The following is a 17,834-nucleotide window of genomic DNA, read 5'->3' as shown; positions in this document are numbered from 1 at the left end:
TGCATTTTAAAACCAGTTTATTCAACTGCCAAGGACGATGATCCGGCACAATGCAACGGTAGATATAAATATAACCTTATATAAGTGGTTGACCCTTGTCATTATTATTTTTAATAGTTTCATACCTAATATTTTAACCATTTTCCCCGCAGAATCTACTCTGCGAATTATATTTTTTCTCCCCTCCTTTTTTTTTTTTACTTTTTTTTTCTTTCTTTTTTTTTTTCTTTTTTTCTTTTCGAGTGTGATTCTGTTTCTCAGTGGTAAACATTAACCAAACTCTTCCCGTGCGACAAGCGGCCAAGAACCGTCCCACCAGCTCTTACCACCGAGGCGTCTCCCTCCCTCGCCGCCCTCCCTGCGGGGAAGCGGCCGCTTTACCAACTCCTGTGCAAGTTCAAGTAAACACATACAACCCGCATAATCCAGAGAAAAATTGCAACTCATCCATGTACCAGATTTCGGTGTCTCTTGCAAAAAGTTTTCTGGTCCGTTTACGGCTTTCGATGGTTTATTTCTAATATTTTTAAGCGCTGTTTTGTTGGTTGCGTCGTTGGTTTGCTTTTATTTTTTTTATTTTTTTTTTCTATACAGTTGAAGTCCGCGGAGCTTTTGGGGTTTTTTTTTGGTGATGTTTTGTTTTGTTTTCCTCTCTCACTTGCTCGGGTTTTGCTTTTAATCATAATCGGGTTTGATTTTTTTTTTCCGTTAAGCGTCGCTTTGCTTCTGCTTTGCTTTCTCTGCGATGTTTTGTCGGAGGTGGTTTGTGTCAAGTCCGTCAACTGTTGTACTGACAGGCGTTTAGACTAGAGCCGGGGCTTTGCAAACTGCTGTAGCCGAAACTGGAGTGCTGCTTTGATTTCAGTCTAAGGCTGGCTAAGCTGGAGTTGCAAGTGTCCCGGTAGACGCTGTAGGGCGAGCCCGGTGGCCCGTAGGGACACGCTGGGGAGGACATGGCCGAGTTCAGCGAGGAGCCGCTGATGTTGTTGATGTTGTTGAGGCCGGAGTTTGCCATGCCCGGCACGGCCGAGTGGCCCATACTGGAGGGCATGTTCATGGAGGAGATGCTGCTGGGCGCCGAGAACATGGACTGCGAGGAGAGGGGGCTCATGGAGTTGAAAAAGGTGAAGCTTTTGGTGGAAAGCGGCGCCGGGGTGAGGCTTTTGGTGGCCCAGTTGTTGTAGGGGTACCCGGCGTACATGTCGTCGTAGGGCTGCATCAGCCCGCTGAACTGCGGCACGTACCCGTTCTTGCACAGGTCCATCTGCTGGTTCCGCTCCCGCTTTCTCCACTTGGCTCGGCGGTTCTTGAACCAGACCTGAGGAGGGACGGGACGGACACACCGACACGGCACGGTGAGTGCGGGACCACGGCAGGGGCGCGCAGGCAGCCCCGGCCAAGCGCCCGTGCCCCCGACCTGGCCACCGGCACCGAGGTGCGCGGGGAGGTTTGGCGGCCCCCACGTCCGCAGATTGCGTGCGCAGCTCCGCGACCGCGCACCTCCTCTCCCTGCAGCCCCTGCCCAGGGAGTCCAGCTCCGCGGGGTGCTTGGGCGCACCTCTGCTCGCATCCCTCTCTGTTCAGCGGGATGTGGCAGCCGGCGTGCGCGCAGCCGCCTTTCCGCGAAAGCCGCTTGCGCGGGTGTCCGCGCCACGGCCCGGGCCGCGTCCCCCCTGGCCTCCCCGCCTCCCCTGTCCCCGAGCAAGGCAAGGGGCGAAGGCACGGCCCGCTCTGATTAGGGCAGGCTCGCCCCGGCTCCGCCGCGTTTCCGAACGTTAATGCTGTGTAATAAAAGTCCCCTGTTACAGACCATAAAAAAGGGGATTGGATTAGTATGTTTAGGTTAAAAAAAAAAATCAGTCCCGCATCAGCCTTGGATGGATGCAGCCTCTGCCTTTATATCTAATGAGAATTTACAGCCCTGACTAAGGAACAGAGAGCAGGGGCCGCTCCTGGTGTTTGATGCAAAAACCTGATCCAGGCTCTGGTTTTTTGTTGGTTTTTTTTTTTTTTTTTTAGCCCCCCCATGATGGAAACCGGGCAGCCCCCAAAATTCTCTTTCCAGGTTAAAAACCAGCATCGTCCTGCCTGTCGGCTGCGCCCGGCCTGCGCGATTTTCCTGCTGCATCCCCCCTCCCCGGTTTTCTCCGACCGAACCGTCGCCCCCGGCTCCCTGCGGACACCGGGGCCCCGGCCGGAGCCGCGCGGTTTCGTGCTCTCGGCCCCGCGGAAGCTGCGCTCCCTCCGCACTCCCGCCGGAGCCAGGGGGGAGGGGAGGGTGGAACTCTTAGGGCCTCCCCTCCCGGTGTAAAAATGGTGCAATTATTATTAAACACAGGTCTCAAGGATGGAAACTTGGGAGAGGGAATGGATGTCGGAGTCTATTTTAAAAAATAATAATAATAAAAAGAATGCCGTATAAATAGGAAACGAAAGCCAACATGTTAAAAATCTGTAATATACTCCTCGGAAGGTGCTTCCAGACAGGAATTTCCTGAAAATGAGGGTAATAGTTTTAATTATGGCTCCTAGACATTTTAAAGGAAGGCCCTCATAGCAAATTAAGGTTAGATTTGCAATCTGCAATCTCAGAACATCAAACCAAAACATCTCCACACAGAGGGAGAACGAAATTACGTTAATGGCAACTCATATATTAGTTTTATTTGCTTCCTGAAATATTCCACCAATATTAATGCAGTTTAGTCTCCACTCCGGCTTTGTTTTGTTTTAAACTCAATCAAGACAATGCTTTCATATGCATTTTCCCCATTGCAGATGGGTGTTTACTCTTGAAAGGTTTAAAGAAGAATCTCTGTAATCCGATTTGGTCACTCGTGGTTCAATCGCCAAGAAGAAAAAAAAATAAAAGTGGCTTTTCGGAACGGCGGAGCTGCCCTGCGCCGTTCCCGTTTTCTCCCGGGTTTCCCCCCTCCCCGGTTCATGCTCAGCCCACGGTCCCGGGGGACGGTGGGCTCGGCGGAGTGTGAGGCCACGGCTAAAACCGCGTGGGGAAATGTCCCGGGAGGAAACGCAAAGGCGAGATGGAGAAACCGTGACGACCCCAGCAAGGCGGATCAACACATACAGAGCCGCTTCGGCCCAGTCGTTCATTGCCAGGGTATTTCACTCTCGAATTTCTCTAAGGAACTGCCAAGGGTCTATATGTGTGTGTGAATATATACATATGTGGTGGCATCGGCTCCGGGGCGTGTAAAGGACAGGCGCCTTCGCCATACAAGTATGTGTCTACAGCGCTTATTGACTTTTGAGAGCAATCGCTCCCCAGCCCCTTGTCCTTCACTCTGCCCATCGGTGGCCTCTGCAAACAGCCGCTCCGCCCGCGGCCGCGGGCCCTGGGGCTGCGCCTCAACCCGCCGCCGCAACGGCATCAAGCAGCGGTTTGTTGGGTTGTGATCACGATTGCTGGGATTATTGGGAATAAACCAGAGCAAAGGGAAGGGCCGCTGGAGCTGAGACGTTGCTCCAGCCCCGCGCCGGGTTTAGGCCGATCTGGGGGGGTCTTCCCCCACAACAGGGCCATTCCCAAGCCCCGGTCTCCCCGCTGCCCTTTGCGCTGCTTAACCCCTCCTTTTCGGATGTCTCCAAGAGCCGGGCCAGCGGCCGCGGCCCTCTCCGGGCAGTATCTCTCAGCGGCCGGGAGCTGAATTTCTCCTCTCCGGCCTGGAGCCCAAATTTAGTCATTAAAATGAAGCCCACTGCGGCCGGCGCTGCTCGCAAACCGCCTCGCGGCTCCCAAAAGGGCCAGTTTCCACCAGTCCCCCCACCCTGCAGCGGGCTCTGGAGCAGAGCCCGGCATCCCCGCGGGGCTGAGCGCCCCTCTTACCCGGACTCGGGGTTCGGTGAGGTTGGTCCAAACGGCGATCTCCTCCCGCATGCTCATGTCGGGGTAGCGGTTCCGCTGGAAAGTGGCCTCCAGCTCCTGGAGCTGCTGGCTGGTGAAGTGGGTCCGCTGCCGACGCTGCTTCTTCTTCTTCGCGGGGTCGTCGGCGGCCCCGTCCTCGTTCTTCTGGTCGCCGCTGCGTTCCTTTTCTGCGGTGGGATGTCGAAGTTTGGGGTTTGAGTGTGTGTGGTGTTTTGTTGTTTGTTTGTTTTTGTTTTGTTGTGTTTGTGGTTTCTTTTCCCCAAACAGATATACAGGCACACAAAGGCCGGCACGCCACCCCCGCACCCAGCCCTGTCCGCCCCGCTGGAGAGACGCGTGGGGGCATCCACGCGGGTCTCTGCCGGGCCCTGCACCCGCCAAGCGTCCAGCAGCCACAGCCGGCCCTTCCCGTGGGGGACTGGGGAAGGAGCACGGAGCCCTGCTCGGGCCCAAGCCTCTCGGGGAGGGAGCAGGACCCCCCGAGCGGCCCGGCTCGAAGCGGGCCCGAGGGGCCAAGGCAGTCGGGGAGGAGCGGGTTCCCCGCAGCACCGGCCGCTTTGCCTTTCCACGGCACCTTTTCAGTCCCTTCAACCTAAGGCGCGATCTTTGCTCCATTGTCTTTGTTATACTCGGCCGCGACAGGAAACTTCGGAAGGGCAGGGGTGTAAAACTCAGCAACAGTTAATTGCAAAAGGCAGTCTCTCTCTTCGCCTCTACACTTCTTTCTTTCTTTTTTTTTTTTTTTTTCCCTTTGTCTCTTCTAGGATTTTAGTGTTTATTTTAACCCGAGGCTAAGCGAATCCCTCTGTCAAAAAATCGTATCGAAAGAAGCAAAGGACACATAACCAGCAGTGTTTTGGCGATCGACTTTTACGCGGACTGCAATCAGGAGTCCAGCCCCTGTCCGGCTGCAATGGGGGGACAAACCCCGCTCCCAGCGTAATGGCCTTTTCGTCTCTCCCAGCCCGGGTTTTGGCTGGATTTAGCACAATTTGATAGCTCGGAAAAGGACTCAAAGGCCTGAACGAAATGTGCTCCCGGTCTGGGCCCCGGTGGAGCGGGGAAAGGTGCGGCCGGGGGGTGGGCACGCGAGGCGGCAAGACCGGGGTCCGCGGCCATCCCCCCGGCCTCTGTCCTGCAGCTGCCTAAAGGAAACTTGCTGGGGAATTTTTCTTTTTAGAGCGTTTTGCCCACTTTTTGGAGTTTTTTTCTCCCGGCGGCGGCGGGCACGGGGGCATTTCTACAGCCCCGAACTCTGCGAGGTAAGCGGGAGTCTAAAAATAATCGCGGGCTGCATCCAAAGCCCGAGAGAACTCGTCCTTGCAAAGTCACCCCTGAACCGCTCATAGCCTGGGCACCCTCCATAGCAAAATGGGGAACAAGCGAGCTCCAACGGCTCGATGGAAACCCCAAAAGTGGCTGATCGCAGCCCGGCTGAACTCTGTCTGCAGGGAGTAGTTTGCAGAGCAAACAAGGCCTCTGCAGAACAGACCCCATCGACACCGGGCCCCCCGGTCCCCATGGTCTCTACGGCCACTGGACCTGCCGAGCCGCAGGGCCCGGCGGCGGTGGAGAAACAGAAACCAAAATAACCCCCGCTAAGAGAAATCCTCCGGCTTTCGCCTGGGAAGAGCCCGGAGAAACCGGGCAGAGAGGGAACGGGGGCGACAGGAAAGCGGCTGCGGCCGCGGTGGGATACGTCCCCGCGGCCTCTCACCCCGCTCCGGGTATAACCCCGCCAGGATTTCGTTTAAAAGTGTGGTCTGGGCGCGGGGCTGTGGTACAATTTCAAATCATCACGCACATTAGCGATAATCGGGTTTTGTACCTTTTTTTCCTCTCTTCCAATTAAAAAAAAAAAAAAAAACAAAAAAACAACAAAGTATGGAAAAGGTATTTTGCAGCTTCTCGGAGAAGCAAAGCAGGCAGGTCCTCAGCCCTCTTCCAGCACCGGGGGTCACACACAGGGGAAAGGCAAAATGGAGCAAATCTACCTCTCTAATCTCAAATAATCTCCTCTAATCTCGGAGTTCCATCCAGACGCCTGTCTCTAACTTTGTTTGTGAATCAGGCTGAGAGGTACAACCCAAACCCTGTTTGTCACTGGGTGCCGCCTCGGGACCGACTCTCGCCGCAGACACTCTCCAGGTTATAGGACCTACTGAAACTCCGAAGAGCAACAACAGCTATCAAAAAATTAAAATTAAAGAAGACAAAAACTCCTCCTGAAAGGGTCTCGGGGAGAACGAGTATCACGCTCCTTTCTGCAGCTTTTGTTTCATTCTCCTAGCTTCCCTTGTCATTTTAGAAATGTCGCGACTTTAATTGGATACAAACTGGGAAACCACAGCTTTCCCTGCAGCCCTTGCACATGGTGCTCAGACCGCGGGGACTCTTTCTAGCGCGGAAAGCGCGCAGTTCCCATGCTAAACCTCTCCGCGGCCGCGCACATCTCCGCAGCGGCCCGCGCAGCCTGAGCCCGGCCCCAAGCTGCCTTTCCTGCTCTGCGGGGCATTTTCTTTCTTTTAAAAATTTTTGTTCTCCTCCCCCCAAGAGGGCTTTGACAGAGAGATTTTTTCCATCTCTACACCACCCGAACTGGAAAAGAAACCCGGGTAAAAGCTGACATGATCTCAGAAACATCCGGCAAAACCGCACTCCCCGAAGACCCCCCCTTGCCTTCGACCCCATCGATTAATAACTGTGTTTTTTATATTAAAAAATATAGCAGCTCCGTGGATAGGGAAGGGTGGCCGTATGTTTCCTCTCGGCGGGTTGTCAGCGCCGGGCACGGCGGGGGTGGCAGCTGCGGGCGGGCCCCAGGCCCCGCTCCTGTTCCCGGGGCTTGGTCGCGATGGAGCCATCGGGATCACCAGCAGCTCTTGCCCCTCTTGTCCCTCCCATAGCCTCTGGTTGTGCCGAGGTTGCAGGCAAAAGACCACCGACCGCCCCGCGAAGGGAAGGCGCGGTGGGGAGGGGGAGGCAGCGCAGGGGGGAGCGGGCCGGGACCGCGGGATGGAGGGTGTGGGGGGTTACCTGGCACCTCCGTGTCGGAGGATTCACTGGCTGAGTTCTCGATCGGGTCTCTGGGTTCCGAGGATCTTTGCAAATGGAAGCTGGAAGCCATGTCATGGGAGGGTTGGGGTCTCAAGCTCTCGGGAAGTCTCTCCAAATTCATTCCACCTTTAAAGGAATCCATGGCAGGGGCGCCGGGCTGTCTGGGGGAGTTTGCAGGTGTTTATTCCACACAGGAAGGAACAAGGAGCTTTTTTTTTTTCCCCCCCTTTTTTTTTTTTTTTTTTTTTTAAGAAAAAACAAAAACAACAACCAAAAAAACAAAACCCAAACGAACCAAAACCAAAATCAAATCCACTTATTACTAACAGTATTATTTTAAGGGTGTCGGAAGAAAGGATCTGGGCAATGCCTCGAAGCCGATTGTCTCTGCTCGGGGAGAGGCACGGCAGCCCGGCCGCATAGGCAGGGAAGTGGTAAAGATCCCTTATAGAGGAACGCGAGTTGCGAGTTGGACAGTTTAAAGCTAAAGAGATTAAAGTGACCTGCCCTAGAACAAATGCCTGTAGTTAAACGGGGCTCCTCCCCCTGAAGGTTAAAACCTCCCCGTCTCGCTAATGCATCACTCCATCTAGCGCTCGCCCAGCCCGGCCGCGCGGGCGGACCTGCCTCCGCGCTCCTCGCCGATGTGCGCGCCTTCCGCGACCGCAGCCAAGCCCGCAACCCCCTGGCGGGCCCCTGACCGGCCCCCGCTGCCCGGCGGCGTCTCCTCCGAGGGTGCACCCCCCTCCTTCTACTCCTCCCCCGCAGCCTCCCCTAAACTCGTTGAGGTATTAGAAATATTTCATAAACGAATGGAAAGGTGGAAAATCACTCCCAGCCGCGCGGGGGAAGGCTCGGGACCCTCTGGCCGCCCCCAGCACCCCGCCAGCTTGCCCTTCTCGGCAGAGTCCTGCCATCCGGCAGCGCGCAGGTTGAGCCCCCGCTCAGCACGGCATCTCCAAGGGCATCCCGGTACCCAGCTTGGCTGGGGCTCTCGGCCCGCGGAACCTCCGCCTTCCACTCCCTGCGGTGAATGAGCAACCTGCGCATCCCTCAACATCCTTGCGCGGGTCTGTGCGGCCCGTCCCGGCACGAAGGGACCCCACCGCGAGTTTCAGCCCCCCGGGGAACACGCTCCTCCGAGCTGGAGGGTATTTCTTTTGGGGGTGGCCTCCTGGGGGTTGTGCCTGAATTTTTTTTTCTTTTTTAACATTTGTTTTTCCGGCTGAGGCGCCTATAATCAAGCGGCTCAGAGCCTGCCCGGCGGCCGAGGGACCGTAGCCTGGGGAACAGCGGCAGCGCGAACGCTCCTATCACATCATCATTCAGCACATGATTAATAACAAATAATTTTCCTCCCGCAGCCGAACTCGCAGTAACCCCCTTGTAGGGGTGTCTGCGGCTCAACCAGGCTGAGGGCCGGGGCAACGGGTGTGCAGGGGGCGTGAGACATCCCTCGAATCCCGCAACCGGCACTGGTGCATCCTGTCCCGGTGAAGTGCCCGGAGCGGCTGGAGCGGGGTCGGTCCCCGGGACTGCCCGCGCAGGCCGGACCAAGGCCATGAGCCCTCCTGGATAACATCTCCGTCTTTGGGGAGGTGGAATAACGCACGGGAAACCCTCAGCCTCGGGGGGCAGGTGGGAACCGGGGGTATCGGCGGGGCAGGCGGCGGAGGGCCCACTTCACCGGGGAAAGGGACGAGGGAAAGGGCGAGAAGGACTTTGGCTGTAACTCTGCCCGGGGAAAGGACCTTCTCTTCTCTTTATTTTCTCGGCTCACTTTAACTGATCCATCCTGACACTCTATTTTGCTTTCAAATCAAGTAAAGATGTGGGAGAGAACTTTTGAACTGTTTTATGGAAAAGTGGAGGGAAGCAATGTTCCAGCCGCGCAGGCTTTTTCCTACACCGCCAGGGTGATGCAGCTGAGCCCGCCCTGCACCCCCCGGCTGTGCCCCGCAGGGCCCGGCTCCCCTCCCCCCCCATGGGCCTGGGGAACACCAGGCGGAGAGAGCCCAAAGCTCCCAGTCCCAATTCCTTGCATCTCTGCTCTCCATAGCCTTTTGCAGTTTAGGGGATGTACAGGTGGGAATGTCAAGGTCAGGTCTCCCTAGCTCACTCTTTCTTTTTTTTTTTTTTAATTTTTTATTTTTTTGAGTGGCATGCTGATGTCCGTCAAACTGACAGCCACTCCCGCTGAACTTCGCTCAGGATTCTGCAAACGACGGGGAATTTCGGGCACTCGAGGTGAACCAGGCAATCTCAGGGCTGCTAAAGATGGACGTGGTTTAAAATGCAAATATTTACCAGAGTCAGGGCCTCTGGGCATCGAGGGGCTCAGCTGACGGACGGCCCTGGAAGGATGGGGACCTCCTCCCAGGAGAGAAGCGAGAGGAGGAGACGGCCTTTCTCCTGAGGAGGAGGAGGAGGAAGGTGAACCGACTGCAAAACATGCACTGTGAGACTCTTCACAGTTCTATTTTTATTTATTTATTTATTTTCTTTATATCCAAGACACAGAGGCGACAGCCCCGGGGCAGGTCTCGGGGGGGGTGCCTGCCCTCCCGGAGCCCCGAGGACAGTGCTGGAGAGGGTCTGCCAACTGCCCCGCTGCTCCACTGCGGCTTAGACCTACTGCTCACAGCAGCCTCCGAGCCGGCAGTGGGAGTTTCTTTTCTTTTAAATGCGCCTAATTTACAGTTTTTGTGATACTCTAGGAAAAAAAACATTTCTTAAAAAGGGTCGTTCTCATTTCCTGCCGGTCGGGCACAGAGAAAGGCTCAGTTCCGGGCACCGGCGTGATTTCGCCGTGGCGGCGGCCGAGATAACGCCGGGTCCAGCTGCCTCCCAGGGCGACGGCCCCCCTGAGTCCTTCACGGGGTCCCCGGGGATGACACCCCACAGTATGGACGTTAAATGGAGAACAACGGGCCGGTCCTGTCGCTCCAGGCCCTCCGAGGGGGTTTCTGGAGGCGGAGCAGCGCCCGGCTTCCTCCTGACCCCCCAAGCGTGTCTCCGCCCGGCCCATGGCTCGAATCAGGCCTTTACCACACACCTGCGCACGGCGTGGCAGTCTCAGACGGGCGGATATATATATACATATATATATATATATATATACAGGTCCTGTTTATGTCTCGATGTCTTACGTGGATTTAAGGGCAAAGTCTCGCTCCACGCTTCGCACAGACTCGAATCCGTCCGGTTCTTTCCATTGCTGGTAGCGACAACACGTGTCGCGACAACAGAGTGCATCGCCGGGGCTGTCGCCCCCATATTTGTGTTTTCTCCTCTCTCCTCCCCGCCGGGCCCGCTCGGTTTCGGGATGCTGAGGACACCTTTCCTCTGATAACACCCTCCAGCAGACGCTACGCCACGGGTCCGCTAGTGTAACGTCATGTCTCCCTTCTCTGACGTCACGTCTCGCCTTTCAGCTAGGCCAGGACCAAAGGCAAGCCTTAATGCTGCTCTCGGAGCCGGCTGCTCTTCCCGCGACGTGAAGGTGAAACGTCTGCTTCCCGGGCCGGACAAGGCGGCGGTCCCGGGTCTCCCTCCCCCCACCACTTCCCCCGGCTCTCTGGGGGCCGAGGAGAGCTGAGGGAAGGGAGGAGAGGCCACAGTGGACGAGAGAAGCCCGGCCGCGGGGGCCCCGACCAGACGCCCTCCCCGCCAGGCCGCGACCTGCGTGGGCGTGGGAATGCCCGGGGGCTGAAGGGGGCGCACGGAGCTCCGGCCGGGACGCGGCCGGTGTGCGCGGGTCGCGGGAGGGATTCACGTGGGAAAACTCTGCGCAGCGCGGCGTGGGGACGGTCAGGGAGCACTGCCGCTCCGCGCCCGCGCAGCCACCGCACCTCGAGGCTCCACCCGGCTGGGGGCTGCATCAGGGTTCTGTAACATGCTGGGAGCCCGCAAATAAACCGCTCCGCTTCCTCCTGCTATAAATAACCCAAGAACGAGGGGATGGCGCTTATAAATAAATCAGCGCCGGCTACGCCGGTGACAGCCCCACGAAGAAGAGGATGAGATGTGTCTGAACGAAGGCGAGCGGAGGATGGAGCCGAGGACGGACCCCGCAGAGGGCGCAGGGGACGCAGCCATGTCGCCCCTCATGTGACAGGGAGGGGTCCCAGCTTTCAGAGATGCGTTCCCATCCCCTACGGGCTGTGGTGGTTGTAGCGAACGCAAAACCACCTGGGCCATATATCAGGCGGCGAAGTTCAGTCTCTGCCAGCTTTTCCTCTTCAGATTTATTAGCGTTGTATAGACTGAGATTCAGTCTATAAATTGTTGAGAATTGTTACAAAAATGAAGGCATCTCCTCCCAAGAGCACCTCTGCCCGAGAGGGGAGCGAAGCCCTCTGAAAAGCAGAGCTGCAGAGGAAGAAAGGCTCCCCAACCAAACCTAACGCAACCAAACCCAAGCCAACCCAACCCTACCCAACCCTACCCAACTCAACCAAGACAAACCAAACCAAACTAAGCCAAACGAAACTGCAAGCAACGCAACCAAAACAAGCCAAGCCAAACCTAAACAAAGCAGTCCAAGCCAAACCGGTCAATCTTCACCTGGTGCCCCATTCACGCAGCCCAGCAGACGGGAGCTGCTGCAGGAAAACAACTTTTAACGACAAAACCCTCTAAAAGCGCCCAGCGGGTATTGAAGGGGCATCTCTGGGGCTGTGAGAGCGCCTAGAACGGCGCAGCTCCCCAGTGCCCAGGGCCAGCAGCGCCGCGGCAACCGCCAAAGGCATTTTAAAAACTTTCCTCCATGAAAATGTCCCCTCCACAAGTGGATCAGAGGTTTTCGGCCTCCAGCACCCGCTCCCTGCCTTTGCTGGTGTGTGTCTCCTACCCACGAGATGCCCACACGTGTTAGGAAAAAGCAGAGGCCGGGGATGCGCGCAGGTGTGTGCGCAGGACAGCGCGGTGCTCCGCGGATCACGGACAGCACTCCATGAATGATGTTTGTTGTTGCAGTGCACCGGGGGTGGTGGTGGTGACGGATGTCAGGGCATTCATGTCCCGGGAGTGTCCTGTCCCAAACAAGTATCGCCCCAAACACTGTCTTACGCGCAAGGTGGAGACCCGGGTCCGCCCCCGCGTAAGGCAAAGCTCAGCACTACCCGCCGCGATTGCAGCCTTTGCCCGGATCCGGCCCGAATGAAAACGGAGCAGACGCTGAATAACGACGACCACGAAACGAGCCCCGTTACCCCCCGATCTCCTGACGGAATCGGGTCTCCCCCCGGGCTGACAGAGCAGGCAGCGAGAAGCAGAGAGGGGGAAGAAACCCAGCCCGAAGAGCGTGTTAAATCGCTCAGGAGACGAAGGTGGAAAATTACGCTGGCTCCCAGCCGGCCTCTCCTCCTCCGGGCAGCCAGGAGAGCAATTTTCCTAAGAAGCTGAGCAAAACGAAATCACCCCCTTACGGATCTGCCGCCCTCCTCGCTCTGCGTTCCGGCCAAGCCTCCGCCTTCCGCGGGCTCTCAGGGCCCCTCCGCGCAACGTTGCGCTGCGGGTGCGGGTTTCCAGTGGCCGCTCCCGGCTCCCCCAGCCTCCCAAGCCTCCCGGGTCTCTGCCTGCTCCATCCCGCTTCTCTCGGCCCGGCCGAGGTTGCCCCATCGCCTCGGCTGCCCCCGCCATTGAAACCCAATGGGGGAAACGGAATTTTCTCGGGGCGTTTGGTCCGTGACACCTCCCGAGGCACCTGGGGCGCCCGGGGCTGCGGCTCGCCCCGGCTCCCCCTTCTACCCCTTCCCCATCCCACCCCGGGGCTGCCCTGGGCGCCGGCGGCCAGCGGCAGCTCTTGCGAAAACTAGGGATGAAAAAGTTGAAGGCTTAATGTTTTCTGACAGATACAAATGATACCCCAAGGCTTTCTTGAAATGCAGCGACTGACGGCTGGAGAAACGGTTTTCCTATTCGGTTTTCTGCAGCTGGAAGCAGACGTGGGGAGGAGGGTTCCCCTCGGCCCTCCTTCCCCTACCCTCACCCCGAAAATAAAATAATCTCCTGGGCGTCCGGCGACGACCTGCGACAACTCTTTTTCCCAAATCACCGATGTCACAGTCCCACCCTAGGCCAGAGCTTCCCAGCCCTCTCCGCATCCTTCAGACCACACGCACTGAACTTTGCTCTAAGAAAATATTAAATTTCTGTTAGCAGTGCCTTGGGTTTGTTTCTGGCCGTTCGCAGCCTGATGTGAGCATGAGAGTATCAGTGACCTTCAATGACAACATCAGACGGTGAACAGCTCAGGAATATGGGGGACTGTTTCCCTGGGTTGGGGGAAGAGAGAGGAAAAGTACAATATAGTCCCACAACCCCGTCTCTGAGCAGAGGGAACATGCTTTTCTTATTATTTGATGGAGGAAGGGGCACCCGAGTTTGCTAGGCAGCCTGCTCATGTTACTCTGTGCATCTTTAGATCACTAAATGTGTCTCTTTTGAGAACTAAAAAAGATACCTCTGAAGCAGGATAATCCAAGGCCCGGGCACTCCATTAGCATCAGCTGCAGACCCTTCTTCAGTAGAAAAAAGCAGACTGCGTTTGCACCACTGATATTATGCTTCCATGTGGGTTTCCCCCACCTTGTTTCGAGTGAGCAACCTCTTAATTGCTGCAGCAATGGGGGAAAACACATTTCCCTTAAACAGGACATTTCCTGAAGGGCTGAAATATTCTAATAACTCGCTGGGCTCTTTCATGTTCTCAGAACAGCAGCAAATCTCTGCAGAGCCGCACATTTCCTTCTTTAAAATACGAAATCAGAGAAACTACTAACTTTTGTTTGCATTCAGGTTGTTCTCTCTCTTTTTTTTTTTTTAATTAAAATGTTCTAATTTTCTTTTATTTATTTTTAAAATTTATTTTGCCCCTAAAGGTTGATTTCGCCTCGCTGCCCGTTCTGCCTCATTCCCCGCTCGGCTGCGCTGCCCAGGGAGCAAACACCGCCTAGATAAAGGCACGGAACACTTTTCTTTCCAATTTCATTGTGGGAAAGGCCGTATCTTAACGGGCACATCTCGTGGAGAGATAGGAACCTATTGCCTTCCCGAGAGCTGTGCTAATCAGCACGCCGGATTAGATATAAGAGTTCAGGGCAAATAAATCGAATTAGTTTTATTAGCACGTTTAGGAGGCGGTCTAAGGAAGGAATTCGGCTTTACTAGAGAATGTTTTCCCCTCCCCTTTTGTTATTGAAAAGCAACATATATATGAGCTGCTCATCACAGGAGGGAAATAATACATGGTTCAATCTGCGGTCGTTTTCTCGGAGAAAGGCGCTCCCCTCTCTAAACCCGATGAAAAGGATATAAACTGTTGGAAATGCACGATTTCATAATAAAACCTGCGTGAACAATAAAACGGACTGTAAAGGACAGGCTGCGGAGCCCGCCAGGTTATTGTTCGGCGGTGGGTTTCAGCAGGAAATATCTGCCTCCATCACAGGCGCCTTTAACTCGGCTAAAACTTTCCCAGGAAAATGTAGCCACCGCTCCAGCGCGGGATTTCCAGGGACTTTGTCCGTATTTCAGGCAAATGAAGGATTTGGGAGAGGTAGCTTTCAGGAATTATTTGGAAGTCAGTTTTAGATCACCGGCTGGAGTCGGCGCAGGGAATAACCCGGAGAACAAGGACATTGGTTTGTTAAGTGGAAATGACATATTTTTAAATTATTGTAGAAAAAGCAAAAACCATCTCAGTCCTGGATTCAGACACAACAGTATTGTTTTAAGCTCAGTTCGTGCACCAGACTTCGTGTTCGTCTGCAGTGCGGTTGACAAAATTTGTGGAAAAGGGCGAAATGACAGCATAGCGAAAATTTTTTAATGGGAGACCTAAAAAAAAAAAATCTCCTAAAGGTACCGTTTGTGGGAAGCCCTCACGTCCCTTTAAGCGGGGTTAACAGGCGGAAAATAAAAAAGGCTTTTTCCCTCCACTTTGAGAATTTCAGTCCTGCTTCAGGAAGCGTTATCCCGGAGCAGTGCTGAGAGACACTCTCACTAACTGTAGTTCCTAAAGATGGTGACTGTATTTTATTTTATTTTATTTTATTTTTAAGAAAATAAGAGGGGCTGTAGCACATTATTTTTAGGAAAAGTGAATTAATCGACGGCCCAGACTCTCCTCGCCCGCCCCGCTCATTCCCGACAGCTCCCACCTCTCCTCCGCGGGAGTGCAGCCCCGGCCGAGCACCGGGAGGCACCGGAACCCCCGGCCCGCATCACCTGCACCCCCATCTCGTCCCGGAGAACCCGCGCCCCTCCGGGGCCACCCGAACCTTCGCGCATGGCCGCCGCACACCGCGCTGCTGCCACCGGCCAGCCCCCGCCGAGAGCACCGGGGACCCGGGTGCGAGCCGCGCTTTGCACCGCGTCGCGGAGCGCCCCGAGCAGAAGCGCTGGAGGCTGAAAATGGGTGAGGTGCACTAGGAAAAAAATTAAATATATATATGTAAAAAATATATAAAATGAGGTAACCCCTCTGGAATTGCATTTCCCAGAGCATTTGTCAGAGCTGACGAAGCGCAGAGGCCCCGAAAGAATTTATACACGGTATAAAGATGTCAAGGACTGCGCAGAGAGCGGAGCGCGGAGCGGAGCCGCCACCGAACTCCGGAGAGGGACGCGAGACCGCGATGAGGGGCGCTTCTCCCCGCCGGCGACGCGTCCCCTCTCGGCTTTGTTTTCCACCCCCGAAACGCTCCGCACCTTCGGCCGCCGCCCGCATCCCCGAGCGGGGCCTGGAGGAGGCGAGAGGGGGAGACGAGGGAGGGACGACCCCGTGGGACACGCGTGGAGAGACACGGCGGGCGCGCGTGAGGCGGGACGGAGAACCGGGCGCACGCGTGGGAGGTCGGGACGGGGCTCACGGGGCCACCCGCGTGGGACAGGCGGCGACACGCGTGGGGCAGGCCGAGCGCAGGAGAACACGCGTGGGGATGTCCCCAGGCAACTTACCGGCCAGCGTGGCGGCGGCGGCGGGGTACCGGGCCCGGCGGGCGCTGTGCGCGCCCCGGCCGCTGCTCCAGGGTTTTCTTGGGAGATTTCCCCGTCTCCTTCTGACGTCAGCCCCGTCCCAGGGTGCCGCAGACGGGGGAGGGCCGGGGGCAGGGCCGGCCGCACCGGGACACCGGCGGCGCCGGCTGCCCCGCGCCCCTCACCTCCGTCCTGCCGCCGAAGGCATCCCCGGGCCCGGCTCCGGCCCCCGCCTGGCCGAGCCTTCCCGCCGCCACCGCCGGCCCTCAGCCTCGGGGCGGCTTCGTGCTCCCAGTTACATGGCCCCTGCCCTCTTAATTTCCTTCGGGCCGGTGTTCTTGTCCGAGGGGGCAGGGACAAGGAAAGGCCGCTTTTTTTTTTTTTTTTTTTTTCCCTCCTGAAATACGCCCCTGGATCAGAACTGCAGTGGGGAGGTGGGTGAGCAGCGCCCAGCACCCCGGGTGAGGCAGCAAACAGTGCCCAGGGCTGCCCGGGCTGCAGCCGGAGCTGGAGGACACTGGGCTACGTGGGGGTGCTTGTGCAGGTGATATGGGACAGGCACACTGTGCTGTCTGGCCTGCTAAAGAGCCATCCACAAGCCCTTTGTCCAGTTCAGTTGTCGAGGGGTGCTTCTGGAGTTTCAGACACTTCACTTCTCACACCTTCCCCCCAGGAAGGTCTCCTCTCAAGAGAAAAACACACAAGTCATGCGTTGACTAGGCGAACACCACAATGGGGACACGGCCTATGCTTTCTTGAGTAGAGTGGGTTACGGACATATGCACACACACACAGAGGCTATAGCTGTAGCTGAAAACCAAGGACAATGAGTATGGAAGGGATCAGAAAGATAAATAGCATAAAATCAGGAACAGTCCTGTCCCACACTTACCATTTGTTAGAGGGAGAACAAGTAAATGGGATTCACATGTCGAGCACGGTTGTTAGTCTGTAAGATAATATTAACTTTAGTGCTTGCTGGTTTACTCCAGTTTTCCAAAGGCAGTTCCAGGAGGCGCCCAGCTTGTAATTTAGGATGGCACATACTGTGTGAAAGAAGCTTTGGCACTGGGGCCTACCAGCACATCAAGGTGATATTAACATAATAAAACATTTGGAGGGGGAGTAGGAGCTCATAAATTAATGCATTCTACTGTTTTAATACTAGGAGCTAACAATGTGTTTCCTGTTCGGCTCATCGTCCCTGCTGCAGCCTAACAGCTGTTTTAAAGGTGCTGTGAAGTTAAAGAGAGGGAAGATGATTGTCTTTAAATCAATGTTTAATGATGTGTTATTAGGAGAAAAGTCTTCCTCCAGCAGATGTTTACATGCCGAGGATCTTCCCAGGCTGCCTGTCTGCCTGAGGAGTAGGGGAGATGTCTCTGTGTCCCACCAGTCTCACAGATGGCTCTGATGTCCCCAGCACAGGAGCACAGCTCATTCGGCATTGGACTCAGCTTAGGGCTGGCATTGGGCAAAGATTTACCCAGGTCTTCAGGTGGATGCTGAGGGAACTCCTCCAGCATGCTGAATTGCTGCAAGGTTTTCAAGTAATTTGAGTTGTGACTTTGAGCAGGTGACTATGGCAAATGTTGAGAACATCTTGCCAGTGTCCAGCACAGGCCATGGCTCCCAGGATCCTTCCCCATAAAGATCAGGTAGGGATACAGGATTATCCCCCTGTGCAAGAGCCTCTTTCTGGAGGGGCAAGCTCAGAGGTATCTCCCTTTTAGCAGGGGCTCAGAAGAGCTCTGGAGAGGCAAACGACGGATCAAAGACCACCCAGTAAAGGAGTGGCAGGGCTGGGGCGGGCCCATGGGCCTTTGGGCTGCAAGTGCACGTTATATACAGACCCCGTCCCTCCTAGTCTGGAAGACGATCCTCGTTGAATTTGTACACTGGGCTGGAA

At 55.8% G+C, this 17,834-nt stretch overlaps 1 protein-coding gene and 1 long non-coding RNA gene across 5 annotated transcripts; one reads left to right on the top strand and one right to left on the bottom strand.

Moving 5' to 3' along the window:
* Window positions 1-16,188, bottom strand: PITX1 (paired like homeodomain 1). Of its 4 annotated transcripts, none has more exons than XM_065029959.1 (4): window positions 15,908-16,188; window positions 6,923-7,100; window positions 3,848-4,053; window positions 1-1,318 (listed from the first exon to the last, which is right to left on the bottom strand). In XM_065029959.1, exons 2-4 carry the CDS (start codon window positions 7,083-7,085, stop codon window positions 779-781), a joined length of 909 nt encoding a protein of 302 aa, XP_064886031.1. In that variant the 5' UTR covers window positions 7,086-7,100; window positions 15,908-16,188; the 3' UTR covers window positions 1-778. The 4 variants fall into 4 exon arrangements, with proteins under 4 accessions (XP_064886031.1, XP_064886028.1, XP_064886029.1 ...); XM_065029956.1 differs by having other exon boundaries at window positions 6,923-7,104; window positions 15,908-16,186; XM_065029957.1 differs by lacking the exon at window positions 15,908-16,188 and adding an exon at window positions 7,271-7,586 and having other exon boundaries at window positions 6,923-7,104.
* Window positions 1,252-2,132, top strand: LOC135575415 (uncharacterized). Its single transcript, XR_010466141.1, has 2 exons — window positions 1,252-1,355; window positions 2,020-2,132. It is a non-coding gene; the product is annotated as an uncharacterized LOC135575415 (long non-coding RNA).
* Window positions 16,189-17,834: the final 1,646 nt, after the last annotated feature.

The sequence above is a fragment of the Columba livia genome, chromosome 14 (assembly GCF_036013475.1).
Source record: "Columba livia isolate bColLiv1 breed racing homer chromosome 14, bColLiv1.pat.W.v2, whole genome shotgun sequence".
NCBI lineage: Eukaryota > Metazoa > Chordata > Aves > Columbiformes > Columbidae > Columba > Columba livia.
Note: the sequence above shows the minus strand (reverse complement) of the source record. Positions and strands in the feature narration are given on the sequence as shown.

Coding starts and splice junctions, on each gene's coding strand:
- PITX1 (XM_065029959.1), bottom strand. CDS start 7,085: ATGGATTCCTTTAAAGGTGGAATGAATTTGGAGAGACTTCCCGAGAGC. Junction 4,054..6,922: donor CTCCGACACGGAGGTGCCAG/GTAACCCCCCAC, acceptor ATCCCACCGCAG/AAAAGGAACGCAGCGGCGAC. Junction 1,319..3,847: donor TCACCGAACCCCGAGTCCGG/GTAAGAGGGGCG, acceptor GTCCCTCCTCAG/GTCTGGTTCAAGAACCGCCG.